Consider the following 16,931-nt stretch of genomic DNA (forward strand, 5'->3'; position numbering starts at 1 on the left):
AAAATCCTCATAAATTTCACTGGAAGTTTTTTGCAGGCATTCCATTGAGTGACCTGGGTTTAGCAAATAATCAATTGTAGAGAATAAAACTCTTGGATTACTAGAATTTGGAGAATTTTAGAGAAAGATTAATAAACAAGGACAGCTAATCAGCAGCTCTAGTCAGGGTATGATACACTAAAGTGGTGTGCCTTCAGCCTGGATTTGAAAGCTGAGACCAAAAGGGGAACACTCAGACAAGCAGGCAGATTTTTCCACAGCTTTGTTATTTTATTAATCGTTTAAATATTTAAATTACTCGAATCTTGAGGTCTTAAAGTACACTCTGGGTTCCATGTAATGCTAAGTTCAGATAGGTAAGTAAAGTCTTGGCCATTTAACCCTTAAACTGCCACATACTTGGGGGTTAATGCACCCTGAATGCTTTTTTGCTGGACTTTTTAAGGAAACGTCACAATTCACCAAGAAAAGGTGAAATTTTAATGGCATCACAATTACTGCAACACTGATCATTTTATACACTGCCAATGAACTGTAAAAACTATATATAAAAAAAAAATACTGCAACAATCTCTTATTATATGTACAAGGTGCAGCTGACGCCATTGATGAAATTCAGGGAATCACCAAGCCAACTGCGCTTGAACTGGCTGCACACAAGTTCACAGAGGTAAGCGCTGATGCTTGCAGGCTAGTCTAGTGCAGCAGCTGAATCCCAGGGACAGTGATGCTGATTCGCTAGGGGGCGGCAGTGGTCATGAGCTGGCTGCTCAATGAATGTATGGCATGGACTCATCAGCTCCAGCGTGCTGGCAAATTGCACTGGGAACCGACTATAGCTGGTTGTGGAGTTCAACGAATGTACTGTATGCTGCTGAATATACTTGGCTCTGGTGTGCTGGAAAATTGCACTGGGAACTGACTATAGCTGGTTCCGGCGGTTTATAGGTTAAGGTTTTATATGTAAGAAGGAGGACTTTTGAATTCAGTGCTAAATTTAACTGGAAGCAAGTGTAATGACTTAAGGACAGGAGTTATGTAGTTGCTCATTCTGGTTCTACTAATGATTCTTACCACACCAAATTGAATTAACAGGGTCCTCACCACACCTGACAGATTTGCATATGAGACTGATTGGTGACTCCATGAGTAAATGTGGGCTTATCATTTTTCCCCACACTCAAAGGATGCATTCTACATGTTATGTTAACTAATAACTTCAAATTGGCCCAATGTCTCTCAGTGTGGCTGTGTGTCAATACACTTTAATAATGCATGGAATTCTACCTAGACTTGCCTTTTTTCTTGTTCTTCAAGCTGCTGGAATATGTTCTTGCCCTGTATTTGATTCTACAAGATTAGAACATTGATGAATGTGGGGTCATGTGAGTGCTTGTTATTAAAAAAAAAAAAAAAAGGTTATTTTTGCAATTTTGGAAATATTTTACAATGTATTCTTTTGAACAAATGTATAATATATAATTTTATGTCAAATAGGAATATACAATTGACGTCTTCTTCCGGCAACGGTGGAATGATGAGCGTCTGAAGTTTAATGGTCCAATGAAGATTCTCCCACTAAACAACCTTCTGGCAAGCAACATCTGGACACCAGATACATTTTTTCATAATGGGAAGAAATCAGTAGCGCATAACATGACGACACCTAATAAGCTACTAAGACTGACAGAAAATGGAACCTTACTCTACACTATGAGGTAGGACTACAATTAGAGTTTAAGCTTTTCAAATACTCTTCATAACCACTGCTGTAATGTTATTTCACAGGGTATATAATCATATTTTATTTGTGTATTTTCATTCTTCTTAATGCAAGCTGAACAAAAAATCCTTGTGATTGTGATGTAAGCGTCTAAGCCGGCAACATTAAGGTTACAAAAGCTAAAAACTAGACCATTTACCTTTAGCATCTACTGTATGAAAAAGCACACTGACTTGTTACTTTTACTTTTAACCCCTTTTAATGCCTTTGTTACTTCTTTAGCATAAATGGAAACATAAAGATACACATTATTAGGAAAAATGCTCAAAAATACTGTAGCTTAAAAAAATTATGAATACTGTTGCAAAAGTAATACACAGTAAACATGCACATCAATGTTCAAAATGCAATGTCATTTAAATCAAACTGCAAGGTGTAATATACAGTATGCTATATGGTCAAAAGTTCACAAAATTTCAGCAGGTTTCACTCCCTCACAAAAGTGTTGTACTGAGTCACTTCTGTCAGCTGCATTTACCATGTAATTTTCAAATTGCCTTTACTTTTTGATTTACCTTTGTATATGTCTTAAGTATTATATTTTGTTTGTGCCATTGAAGGTTGGGACACAAAATAGAGCATATATTTTATGATTTTGAACAAGATTTTCATTCTGAAGCTAACCAGGCAGGTGTACTCCTGTTATATCCTCATTCCTTTTCTCAAATGACCAATATCTGTAACCTGGTAAAAAACTGGAAGTAGCATATTTCCTCTCTATGTACTGCTTTAGATCTTTGCAGGGTTGTTTTTTCAAGGCCGAACCACATAAACAAAATTGCATAAATATCAGACCACGGGGTGCTAAGATTTAAAGGGACTTTTTTTCTTCTTCAGCTCATTATTGAAACCTTTGCCATACCAGTTTATGATCTTTAATAAATAATCAATATTATTACATTTTTATGTTTCAGAAATGATCTTTCAAGATAGGAAATAGCAACAGCCCTTTAAAAATTGTAAACATTTAAAATTTTCACCAAAATTCTACAGTATATTCACCACTGTTGAATCCTAGCACAAAGCTGGTGATTTGGTGATCAGAATGTATTTGCATCACCAATGTAAAATATGGAACCAATGTAGGAAACACTCTAAGGCAGAGATACTATTCATCTGCTGCTCAAGTGCACACAAACCATGGAAGCAGGTTGGAATCCAGACCTTTACCAGCCCCCATATTGACAACATGTTTGAATGCTTTGTTTAGCTACAAGTAAAACATAGACTTATAGAAACATAATACAGGCAATAACAATAATTCATCACATTAACCCTTAAACCACTGTAACAGGCCATATTTGGTTCTCAAAACAAAATATGCCAGCACGCCAGAGCCAAGTATATTCGGCGACATACATTCATTGAATGCCGCAGCCGCCTACACTCTGTTCCCATTGCAATTTGACAGAACGCCGGAGCTGATCAGTCAGTGCCGTACATTTGTTGAGCAGTCAGCTCATGACTACTGCCTCCCCCTAGCGAATCAGAATCACTGTCCCCGGGATTCAGCCACTGCACTAGACTAGCCTGCAAATATCAGTGTTGGCCTCTGTGTGCTTGCGTGCAGCCAGTTTAAGTGCAGTTGGCTCAGTGATTTACTGAATTTCATCAATGGCATCAGTTGTACCTTGTACATATAATAAGAGATTGTTGCAGTAGTGTTTTTTATAGTTTTTACAGTTCATTGGCAGTGTGTAAAATGATCAGTGTTGCAGTAATTGTGATGCTGTTTGCATGAAAAAAATGTGTTCTATTAAAATTTCACTTTTTCTTGGTGAATTGTGATGTTTCCTTAAAAAGTGCAACAAAAAAATTATTTGGCGTCCAAGGGTGCATTAACCATCCAAGTATGTGGCAGTTTAAGGGTTAATACAGCGCTTTTCTCTCGATTCAAAGCATTATACATAGAGAGATGGGAACCACTTCAGCCACCAACAATGTGTAGCACCAGTCATTATTGCACCAGTATGCCTACCGCACATTAGCTATTAAGGTAGATAGCCAATTAGAGCAGGAGACTAATAGAGGGCCAAAATGACTAGGCTGTGGTGGACAATTTAGCCAGGACTTCAAGATAAACCCTACTCTTTTTGAGAGATGCCCAGGGATCCTTAATGACCACAGAGAATCAGCACCCTATTTTTATGCCTTATCCAAAGGATGGCACCATATTTACAGCACATTGTCCCCATCACTGCACTGGGAAATTGGGATCCGCACACAGACCACAGGGTAAGTGCCGCCGCTGGCATCAATAACACCTCTTCCAGTATCAACCGTAGCTTTTTCTAGATGGTCTCTCATCCAAGTACCGACCGGGCCAAAACATGCTTATTTTTAGATGGATGGCCTGCTATGTAGCAAAGGTGGTATGGCTGCTATTTTTATATACAAGGTAGAACCTTGGTCAAAATTAAATACACTAATTTCCCTAATCTTCCATCAATATACATGTTAAATTAATTGTTTTCAAGAAATGATGCATATATTGATAGTATTTGCAGATTTAATGGACTAATGTCAGATTTTACACCCCTAGATGATCTTTGGCAACTAAGAGAAGGCAATCTTTAATCATTAATATATCAGACAAGGAATGGAATTCACTTTTTTAGAACACACACCATCCTTCCCTTCAGTTTGTTTAAAACTTACATCATGCACATTTTCCCAGATTAAAATTATTGGAAATCTATCAGGGAGATGAATTCTATTTTGGAATGATGTCATCATGCATTGGCCTCATTATGTCATATGTTTTGGGAATGTGCCACACTAAGAACATTTTGAGTGAATATATTTGCTTATTTGTCATATTGCATTATGTCATACATTATATCAAATCCCCAGTAGCATTATTTGGAATAATTCCAGACAGAATAAGATAAATCTACTGTGATGTCCTGTAATACCTGCTTGCATGTAGATTTTTCTTGCTTAATTGGAAAGACCTTAATATTTATATAACTCAGTGGGAAAATGATGTTTTATTTTTTAAAGTTCATCCAGTTTATCTTGTGAGCAAAGATGCCAAGTTTATTTTTCAGAAATGTAATTCCCCTAGCCTGTCACAGTGGGGCATGCCTTACAGTCTAGGTGTGGATGCTCCTGGTTGCTCTTATCTGTACTCTGTGTTTGTGGTGCTATATCTTCTTAAGGGAGTGGTTACCAGATCTGCACACTGCAGTCCTGGTGCAGTCTGACTAGAGTAGTGAAGAATCTCAGCATAGAAGTCACAGATTTATATTCAGTCGCTTTTACAATATACTCTAACATTTTGTTAGCCTTGTTGTTTTCTTCTGCATATTTCCAAGATGATGAGAATGTTATGTCAATGTAAACCCCTAAATCTTTGTCAGATGTTGCAGCATGTAGATCACTGTCACCAATCTTTTATTTATAATTAATGTTCCTTTTCCTAGAATGTAGCATTTGTCACTTGCCTAGATTAAACTGCATTTTCAAGTTCTTTGCCCAGTTTTCAAAACTGCAAAAATGTTTGACTTTTGCTGCCTCAGTATTTTTCGTATGAATGGTGTATCTCTGTTGTTTGTTAATAGGAAGAAAAAAATAATATAGTTCCTCTAATAAAGTTCAGCATCAAGTTGATGCTTGCTCAGGTATAAATATAGAATGGTTCTTTTTAAGACCAAAGTGCCACTTACTCTGAAACATAGACTGTCCCATGCTTTGGGTGAAGATGTTTGGCCAAATTACTTCCTGGATTTTTTAACATGGCAATGAATAAGCAACTCTTCACCTTTCACTTGAAATATGGATTAGGTTGGCAAATTCAATTAAATTCAAATTTAATTTATTATTATAAGCTACTCTTCTGAAAATAGGCTCGGAGTGCTTACAAAGATTAAAAAATGTAAAAGAGTAAGGCAAAAATATTATCCAACCTGTGGAAGCATGGAGGTGTTTAGGAGACATGGCAGTGGAGTTTTTAACCAGATTGTTTAATGGAATCTTAGAAAGTGAGAGGATGCCGGAGGAGTGGAGAAGAATTCTACTGGTGCCGATATTTAGGAATAAGGGGGATGTGCAGGACTCTAGTAACTACAGGGGGATAAAATTGATGAGCCACAGCATGAAGTTATGGAAAAGAGTAGTGGAAGCTAGGTTAAGAAGGGAGGTGATGATTAGTAAGCAGAAATATGGTTTCATGCCAGGAAAGAGCAATACAGATGCAATGTTTGCTCTGAGGGTATTGATGGAGAAGTATAGAGAAAGCCAAAAGGACTTGAATTGTGTCTTTGTGGACCTGGAAAAAGCATATGACAGGGTGCCTCAAGAGGAGCTGTGGTATTGTATGAGGAATTTGGGAGTAGCAGAGAAGTATGTAAGAGTGGTAAGGGATATGTATGAGTGAAGTGTAACAGTGGTGAGGTCTGTGGTAGGAGTGACAGATGCATTCAAAGTGGAGGTGAGATTACATCAGGGATCAGCTCTGAAACCTTTCTTTTTGGCAATGGTGTGTGACAAACACCACAAAGAGCCATAGCAAGGTTTGAGGCAGCCACCTGTATATTTGGTTTCCTGGCTGCAAATTGCAAGTACATGATAGCACTAATGTGCACAAAACCTGAGTCCAAAACAGAACTGAGGGAATAGGGAAAAGGTGGATGTTTTTAAAGGGGAAGACAGGAAGTGAGGTCAAAAGGGTTGAGCTAATAGGGGTCTTCAGCCATAGGCTCGGACCCGGAAGTGACGTCAAAAGGGCCAGGTGGAATCTCCCATAAATGGTCTGCAGGAAAGGGAGAAAAACAGTCAGTGCACTCTGCCACATCCCGGTCTGATTCGGAATTGCCCTTACTCAAGCCCTTTAGCTGCCTCCCATGTGCACATGTGTGACAGGTGATGGACAGGTTGACAGACGAGATTAGACAGGAGTCTCTGTGGACTATGATGTTTGCTGATGACATTGTGATCTGTAGCAAGAGAAAGGAGCAGGTTGAGAAGACCCTGGAGAGGTGGAGATATGCTCTGGAGAGGAGAGGAATGAAAGTCAGCAGGAACAAGACAGAATACATGTGTGTGAATGATTGGAATTGTGGAAGAGAGGTGAAAAAGAGAGTGCAGGCAGGGTAGAATGGGTGGAGAAAAGTGTCAGGAGTAATTTGTGTATCAGCAAGAATGAAAGGGAAGGTCTACAGGATGGCAGTAAGACCAGCTTTGTTATATGGGTTAGAGACAGTGGAACTGGCCAGAAAGCAGGAGAGATGAGCTGGAGATGGCAGAGTTAAAGATGCTAAGATTTGCATTGGGTATGACAAGAATGGATAGAATTAGGAGTGAGTACATTAGAGGGTCAGTTCAGATTGGATGGTTGGGAGACAAAGTCAGAGAGGCAAGACTGCGTTGGTTTGGACATGTGCAGAGGAGAGATGCTTGGTATATTGGGAAAAGGATGCTAAGAATAGAGTTGCCAAGTAAGAGGAAAATAGGAAGGTTTATGGATGTGGTGAGAGGGGACATGCAGGTGATGGGCTTAAGAGAGTAAGATGCAGAGTACAGGAAGATATGTAAGAACATGATATACTGTGGCAACACCTAACGGGAGCAGCCGAAAGAAGAAGAAGATCTTGCATTATTTTTTATTCGTTATTTCATTTTTTGACTTCATGGCTCCTGATTTATTGCTTTTGTTACTGATTTCAGTTCTTGGGTACAATTTGGTTGTGAAGCTCTCTATCTCTGTCTCTTAATCTTCTAGTTACAGTCTTTTGTCTGTTTTAATGAAAACTCTCCTGGTCATTCCATTCAACTTGGGTACCTCCAGCCACTAACTTAACAAAAGTAAAGTTTCACTTGGGTAGTTAAATCTGCTTATTTTTAACCAAAATATCACCACCTTCCTTCAGAATTTCAGACACCTTTACAGAAATGAATCAATCTTTTTACCTCTTATAAACCAAAGTCTAGACGTATCTTGCTCAACTGGATTAATCCCAACCCAGCACTTTTAGGTCAGTGGATAACTCATGTCCTGAACTATTTGAAATTGGAAAAAATCAAATTCTCAATCAGAGGATCTGTTTAAAACTTCTTTAAAATATGGCAGGATCTAATCAATAACATTTTAGAATAAGCTATATTTAGAATAAATTCCATCTTTGTTTCTTCAAAGATTTGCTTTGTTAGCTGGCTCTCCTCTATTTCTTTTGGGTGGGGTTCAATTTCGGTTTTGTTAAGTTTGATTTGGATGTATGGAATGTTATTTGCTTTTAATTAAAATTAATAATATAAAAAATTATAATAATAAACCAAAGTTTTTTTTTCTTTGAGTGAGAATATTGTGCTTACAGACCAAATTTTAAAGATGTCTGTGCCTTTATACATGAGTGACTGACTGCACACAGATGCATGTGTCTGCAGATTCATAACATTAACACTCTAATCATGGCAACACATGTCCACTTGGTACAGTGATGATGTGATGGACAAATAAATTTAACCAAAATAACAGACAGAAAGTAATTTAAGAAAAGCAGCACAGAAACAAGTAAAAGTAAATAGCAATAAAATGCTAACAAAGCCTCCATAATCCCAACAGTGGTATACTAAAATCACATTTTGCTACATGTCCATGAGAGGTGTCCTCTATCATGACAAGAAATGAAGCATGATCACTGCATTTTCATTGTCATTTGAGTTTTTTGACGATTCTTCTCAAAAGGAGAGCATTAAACAGAATCATTGCCACAATCCAGGATAAGAAGAGGTGGGCACTGATTTGGTGAGGATATTTAAGTGGTATATAAATTCTTGACTGCAGCTGACAGCTGTGACTTTAAATTCAGATTACTGCAAAATGCAACAGGGCTCAGTGCAGAGCATGATGGGATGATTGACAGGATCCCAAAAAAAATCTTTTTTTTTGAGTTGGCTGGCAACCCCAGAAGAAGGTGATCTTTGATTAGCATTCTGTCATCCCACACCCTTAGACATGGCCTTGGCCAAACCTCTTGTTTGTAGATGATCTCTAGCCTTATCTCACAGGTGCTGTTTGCTTTTCTCCACTCTTTCCATTTTCACTTGAATGGCAGCTGCAGTTATTTGGCAGTCACCTAAATCCATTTTCTCTGTTTGCTTTTGCATTTAAACAAGCTCCTGAGTCTCATTCTGTAATTGAGTCTTTTATATCTTCGTTTTAGTTGCTGTTTCTATTCCTTTTAATCTGGTTGAGTTTTTTCTATCATTGCCATGTTCTTTGAGTACTCTTTACCCAACATTTTTTCATGTACAGTATCTACATTTTGAAGTGGATAACAGTTCCTTTGGTTGCAATTATCTACCTGTTCATTTTACTGATTGGCTACAGATCATTTTCCATTTTGAACTTCCAATCATCTTCAGTTGTCAGTGTAAGTAAATATAGATCCACCCTGCACTGTTGTATTATCTGAAGCTGATCTCACCCACTCAAACAACTGTTGCAACTTTTGTACTCCCAAATGAAGTTTCTGTCAAATCAGGGTGAACAGTGATTGCCAAAGAGAAGTTGAAGATCTGCTTTTGGTCAAGGCTAATTGTCTAATGAGATGACACCTTTAGATGAAGGAAGCCGACATTCATCCAAGAAACTGAAAACTGTGACTCACCTACAGCCGATTTTACTAATAATTTATTCAGAACTATGTCTCATCAACTCTGTTTACCAGAATAACATAATGTTGTATATGTATCTATTTATAACAAGTTTGGCATGTTATTCCTGACAAGCAAACCATATTCAACAGACTTTTGTCCTTTCCTTTTTGCTGTCTGCAACATTAAACATTAAGCCTTTAGATTGTGGGGGGGATGCCTCCCACGTTAGAAATCAAAGTCCTGGTTTGTTCTGTTAACCTCTGCATCAATAAGGATCAAGTTGTGTTGGCGTACACTTTCCTTGCCACTTTTAATCTTTCAGACTTCTCTTTGATTTCTTTTTGGTAGCTAAAATGTCCCTGTGATCTCTGGCCTCCTGACAGCCTCTCGTAATGTGTGCAGGTCTCACCTCCTAAGCACCATCTGTTTAGACGTTCAATTGTTAGATACCTGGTACAAGAATAGACCACCACATCAATGTTAAAACTTTAACTACTTAACATCTTGCTTCTCTGTTATACTTTATTTATCTGAATCATTATATGTACTACTTTTTATCTGTAGTGACGTAATTGCTCATTTAATTTATAGTCTACATTACTGCATTACACCGCAGTTTCTCCTATTCTCAGCAGAACACAGTCATATTTGACTAGCTGTGCGATGCCTGCCAAATAATATAGTAGCTTAGGAATGCTTGGCATCATTTCACAATGTTCCCTAAGGTGTTAGCAGATTTTTGTTAAATGTACATATGCATTCTCAGCATTCTATGTTTAGAAAAGCTAGTGTCTGGCACCAAAAGCCAGGAGCACTACGTCACAGAGTCTAGGTTCCTATTTTCACTTATCATACAGTATCCTCTGTTCAGAATTCTACAGAGGTGACATTGCCCTGTAGAAACATCTGCATCTTACATGATAAAATGTACTGATCATAAATCATCACAATAATTTAATATGACTGTGTGTGAGAAGGACAATCATAAGAAGTAGAAGGCAATGACAAGAGTCCCAATTTAAGAGCAAATATTAACTCACCCGTAACAGCGGACTACACAATAATGTGCAGTGAATACACTTCACTTATACTTTTCATCCTCCTTCTCTGTACATTTAGCATTCGTTTGCTCAGAGGTTGATGCGCTTGCTGCTTCTTGAGCAGTTCTTCTTTTCTCCAACCTAGTGGCCCGCTTCTTCTCTTCTTCTGTCAGCATCTTTTCACGTTAAAACTGATTAAGTCAGTGTTTGTATTGCAATTACTTAGTATGTTTTTCTTAATTTTTCATTTAAGGTGGCACTTAAGTGTTCCATCTGCCTCAAGAATGATTTAAGATATGAAGAGGTAGGGGAAGAGACGATGAAGGTAGTAGGGATGAGAACGGCATTCATATGCATGTGCCGCATTGCCGCCCTGCTGGCCACTGCCGAGAGTTGATTCTACAATAAAATAAAAAAAAAATAAAAAGAGGAATAACCTTGGCGGTCAATCATCTCCACGAAAGCGGATAGTAGACATCACGTAGTATATGTGTACCAAATTCCAGGTCAATAGTTACAATAGCTACAGGTGATTTAAAATCCTGGACAGACAAATGAACGGCTCGGTAGCGTATTATATATAAAGATAGTTACAATATTTTTAAAAGTTCTATTGCACTGAAAGAAGATTTCAGCATCTATTACACATTTAGAGTCTAATATTCTATTTAAACAATGTCACAAAAACGAGATATAAACAGATAAAGGTTTGGGGCAGCCTCCCGTATAATATGTTATCCCGGCTGCAAAAGTCGTTTTTATCCAATAATCAGCACTGAAGTGCATACAACTGAGTCCAGAACAAGACTGAGGGAAAAGGGGAAAAGGGTAAGCTTTTAAAGGGGAAGACAGAAAGTGAGGTCATAAGGATCGGGCCCATGTTCATCAATCATTGGTTTGAGCCCGGATGTGACATCACAGAGGCCGGGGCTGGTAAGGTCTACTTCCATTGGCTCAGTCCCGGAAGTAACGTCAAGAGAGCCAGATGGAATCTCTCGGGAATGGCCTACAGGAAAGGGAGAAAAAGAGTCAGTGCACTCTGCCACATCCCGGCATGCCGCAGAACCGCCGACACTCATGCCCTTTAGCTGCCTCCCATGCGCGCGTGTGTGACAAGAAGTATATAGGGATGCTTTAACTTTCTCAACTGACAGATTCCACGTAAATGGCTAAATGCCTGAGGCCTGAAAAATTTCTGGACAGGAGTGAAGTGTATTCTGGGAAAGCTGAAAAACAATGTAGAACCTTAGAATATTTTATATAGCCAAGTTTAATAATATAATGGAGCTTTTGATTCCAATGAAAATTTACCTTGAGCTTGTGTTTTAACTTTCTGTATTTTGAAAACTGTAAAAATGTTAGTTGTTTTGCTAGCAGATAATAGGCTGTGTGTATGCATTTAGTTTGGGTGAAAAGTGAGGAGATGGTGGGTGCTTTTTATTAAAACTTTTTCCAGTTCAGTTTTTAAGCATATTTTTAGTTCATTTGGTGTTTTTTTGCAAGAATGGAGTGTTTGGCTATAGCCTTTGTGACACTTTGATAGGAGTCATTGATATTAAAAAGCTGATTGCTATTTGCTTAGCTGTTGCAGAGCAGCTTTGTCTTTGGAAAGGAATCTTTCTTTTCATTTCTTAATTTAAGATATATAATCAGCAACTAAGGACTTAGGCCATCTGGGACTGAATGAAGACTGCATGAACTCACCCAGTTTGTATATTTGTTTTTAAGGCTTATATTTGCAGCTATTGAATATTTTGCAAATACAGATGACCCCTGAAATTTGCAGGGGTTACGTTCCTAGAGCACCTGGAAATTGTGAAAAACCGCAAATTTTGGATGTGGTCAGAAAAATGCCTATAAATGCCTATTTTTATAGTTTAAGCCATGGATATGCCCCCAAAACACTTTAATATCATTTCAAACTCAGCTTAATACATTATCCAAAAAGAAAGAATGTAAAGGGAAACCGTATACTGTACAGTACTGTACTGCTATGTCTCCCGCAGTGCTAGATTGTAAAATACGCATCCATCCATCCATTATCCAACCCTCTATATCTGAACTACAAGGTCACTGGGGTCTGCTGGAGCCAATCCCAGCCAACACAGGGTGCAAGGCAGAAAACAAACCCTGGGCAGGGCGCCAGCCCACCGCAGGTAAAATACGCATGTTACCCCTATATGTTCTGTAATTCATGCAAATGCTTTTCTTTGGTATGCGCTGTTGTTTTCTTTGGTATAAGCAGGGTAAATACATAATAATTTAATTTAATAAAAATACAGTAAAATGTACATGTACTCACCAATAATGAATGATATTGATTGAAGATGATAATGATGAATTAGCTGTGCAGTACGATGAAGGTATGTAATGAAGATAATGATTGCACAGCAAAGCAGAGGATTCACGGCTCCTCGGGTTGCGCCTCTTCTTCAGGTACTTCAGGAGGAGACGTATCTTCTGTTGGGTCTTCTTCTGGTGGAGTTTTGTGCAGGCTTTTTTTTGATAGGTTTGAGGAACATTGTGATGGGAAGTTGAGACTTTTTAGTTTCCGGAGCAAATCCAGTAGTTCAACCTTCTCCTGGATTGTCTTAAACTTTTTCTTGGGCTTAGGCTCAGTGCCAGAAGCCTTAGAAGGTGCAGGGCATTTGGGCAGCATCTTAGAGCTTTTAGAAGAACAAATCAAAAAACACGAGAACACTCAGCGAAACACCCGAGATAGCTACATGCAGTAGACTGTTATGATGCGGGAATATGAAATAACGAAATGAATAACGCTCTCGGATTGGCTACTTTCACCATCCCAAGCCGTGTTTACCTCTGTGGTTGCTTTGTGTTCTCTCTATAGTACAGTATTGCCACGTAAAAAACCATAAAAAAATTGCAGAGGATATTAGTTACTGTAGGTTCTAAGGAAAAATCCATAAACTCTGAACCGCAACTTCACGGGGGTCTACTGTAAATATATTTTTTTAAATTAAAGCATAATTCAATGTCTTTGTTCTGTTCAACTATTGATCACTAGCATATCCGAGTGCTGTTTGATCATTCTTTGTCTATCTGCAGTCACTAAAGGGCACAAAGGATGCTTTGTGTAATTTTCTATTGGTCGTAAACTGGGTAGGTAAGCAAATGAAAATAAATGACAGTGCCAGTCAGTGGAAAACGACCATTAGAAGTCTATAGGGTCAAATATTCAGAGCACAATAAGGACAGTGAGACAAATACAGATGTCACAGGTAACAGTTACATTGCTGGTTTTGACATTTCTTCCCCTTCTAAGAAAAGAGGTTTGCTGGCACCTGTCGTGTTAGGTGCACATCACAGGTTATTTGATATACTACATGTATATAATAAAACGCTACTGTCTCTGTGTGTTTGTGTTTATCCTGTCCTTCTCAGCAATATGATTAGTCAGCTTCTCCTTGGTGGCTGTGTGGCAGGGATGATAGCATGATACATTATAGATGTGAAATTCAGTTCCTGATTTTGATCATTTATGCTCAATTGTGACAATTTTAACCAAAAAATGAGTTAAAATGGAGCATTTCAATGAGAAAAAAATAATAATAATGCACCCAGCAATGTTGGGTCACTAAATACTAACAAGGAGCAACCTGAGTTGCCTTCAAAGACAAGAATATGAATGATGTTTTCACAATGGGGAACAGGGACCTATCTAACATTAGTGGTTGTGAAAAAGTGGATAGGAGGTACCTCACAAGTCAGAGAAACGTGCTTTATGGGAATGTGAACAGGAGAGAAGGTACCAGGCAAGAGAGGTTGACACACTTTTTCCTTGGGATACTAAGGAAAGGCGTAGAAGGAAAGCTGAGGGCACACATAGGGCAAGAGATATTAAATATAAAATATTTTTAAATGTAGCTAGTAACACGATAAAACAACAACAGAATAATGCAACACCAAATGTTTCTTGTTAAATTCTACTTATTTATTACAATACTGCAGCAACTTTAAAACATTAGTCTTCAGGTGGATTTGAACTTTAAACACAAAGCTGCAAGTCACTCACTGTGCAGGTCCAGATGAATCACTTAACCTGGAAATATGAACACAAATGTAGTGTACATTTGTGACTTCATGGTTAGATGGTTTGAAAGAAACCATCATCAACATACACATAAACCCAGCTCCATATGTGGAGAGGGCCTAACACAGCATAACACTTGTAGACTGTTTTGTTTATATTTAAAAACAGCTACAGCAAATGTGACCTAAAGTCTAAGATGTTGGACTGCAGACCATAAGAATGGTAAGTTAGTTGTCACTACTGACTCATTTTGTGACCCTTAGAGAGTGTAAATACAAGCAAACAAAATGAAAAAAGGTTTGGGGATCCCCCCCCATATATTGCAGGAATACAGGGTAGTCACAAGAGACTGTGTCCAAAACAGGACTGAGAGAAAAGGGTAGAGATTGGGTTTTTATAGTTAGGGAAAAGGAAGAGGCGGGTCCAAAAGGTAGTGGTGGTGGAAGTGAGGTCAGTAGGAGAGCGTGGTCTAGAGAGGAATGAGGAAGTTGCTTAGGGTTTTCCTCATCTTGCCTTCCGGTGGTCTGTAGAGGAAGGAGAGGAGGCGTTAGTACACAGCGTAACCCCTGACTCATTGTTTAACGCCTGGTTATGCCCACTGACTGCCTCCCAAGTGAACGTGTGTGAAAAGCATCACAAAGCCTCATTGTACTGCATCTGTAAAGCACCCTGAGTTGACATTCAGAATGCAAAGGAGCTTTACAGTCATGTTCCAGGCTCTGCATTGCACAAATGATCGCAGCTCACTTTCTTTTCAAACCACACTTTATTCCAGGCTTGTGAACAGCATTTTTCAGATTTCCAACACACCTTAAAATATAGGAGAAAACTTAGTAAATCATCTGGGTCGAGCTGGCTTCACATTCGTTTTATCAAATTCCATAAAATTTAAAGATGCTTTTGTCAGATGCAGTCAGGCAGGTAACGTTATCCTGCTAAACCCGTACTCACCCATTTGACTGCCAAACAGTGAATTGTGATTTGTCACTCCACAGAACATGCTTGGCAATGGACTTGGTGACATCAGGCTTGCAAGCAGCTTCTCGGCCATGGAAATCCATTCCATGAAGCTTCCGTTGCACACTTTTTGTGCTTACATTAATGTCTGTGGAAATGTGGAACTCTTCACCTATGGAATCAGCAGAGCATTGGAGACTTTTATGCACCATGCACCTTAGCAGTCATTGACCCAGCTCTCTGACTTTATGTGGTCTTCTGCTTTGTGGCCGATTAGCTGTTGTTCCTAAATGCTTCCACTTTCCAACAGTGCCACTTATAAATGACTGTGGAATATCCAGCGGAGATGAAATTTCATGAACCGTCTTATTGCAAAGATGACATCCTATCACAATACCACACTTGAAGTCACTGAGCTCTTCAGAATGACCCATTTAGTTTCAAATAGAAATGGAGACTGCATGGCTAGGTGCTTGATTTTATACACCTGAGACTGATTGAAACACCTGAATTCTATAATTAAGAGATTAGTCCCAAAGCTTTTGTCCTTACAGTGTAGATATATAGAACTTTATATCTGAGATCATCACTCTTTGACCTTTTTACTATATCATTAAGCTCCCAAACAAGTCTTTGTTTTCTGCTCACTTGAATCTTTTCAGACAACAATGATTATGAAGAAGCCATGTTTTATTTCTTTCTTTCAGATTTTAGAATTTCCATGTCTTTATTTAATTCTGCCTCTCTTACAGTCAATGAGGGTTGATATTAAATTGCTGTTTCTGGTCTCCCCCTCTATATTCTGACTGGACTGATGGACATTTGCCATTTTCACCTTCATTATCACACACAATAACTATTTAAATTTTTTGTCTTGTTAACTCTCACTGCGCAGTGGTGTTCTTGCTTCTTGCAATGTTGTGTTTTTTTATGTCTCCTGGCAGCTCCTGTATAGCCTCTGATATCGGGCTACACCGCTTTCATGATGTCTCTGCCCGCTTAACATCGAGTGACACTTCAGCTGGAGGTGTTTTCTTTTTTCTTTTGATTTGTTTTTTTGATTGCCCCCTTCTAGATAAGTTTTTTTCTTGCTTGTTGTTGATCTCATATGTTCTAAGAACTCAGGGATGCAGATATCTCTTTATTTATGGGTAAGAGTGTAAGTCCAAGGAGTAGTTTATTATGTTGGGCTATTTCTTAGGTTTACATATGGCCAGATGTCCAGCTTTCTCACAGTAACTCATTGCTTGTGCAGTGTTACTGATTGCTGGTGCAAATTAAAATGTATACAGTGGTTATTTATATCCTAATGATGAGGGCTCCTGACCTTGATTGACCTGTATGGGAGAGGAACTTGGTTCCCAGCCCCCAGGAGTAGAATACATGAATAAGCAAAGAATGTGAGTAGGTTTAAATATTTTATTTAGTCATTATAGTCATTATGCCAAAAGCAAAAGCAAAGTAAATGAGTGTGACAATCACACCATGCAACCTGGATGTG

At 38.5% G+C, this 16,931-nt stretch overlaps 1 protein-coding gene across 1 annotated transcript in view; it reads left to right on the top strand.

The window, feature by feature from the left end:
- The window catches only part of gabra3 (gamma-aminobutyric acid type A receptor subunit alpha3), a 556,236-nt gene that overhangs the window by 354,754 nt on the left and 184,551 nt on the right, over positions 1–16,931 (top strand). The window contains exon 5 of the mRNA XM_039766519.1: positions 1,498–1,718. Within this exon, the coding sequence (XP_039622453.1) occupies positions 1,498–1,718 (221 nt within the window). The remainder of the gene's footprint in view (positions 1–1,497; positions 1,719–16,931) is intronic.

Source organism: Polypterus senegalus, chromosome 10, assembly GCF_016835505.1.
Source record: "Polypterus senegalus isolate Bchr_013 chromosome 10, ASM1683550v1, whole genome shotgun sequence".
NCBI classification, from domain to species: Eukaryota; Metazoa; Chordata; class Cladistia; order Polypteriformes; family Polypteridae; genus Polypterus; species Polypterus senegalus.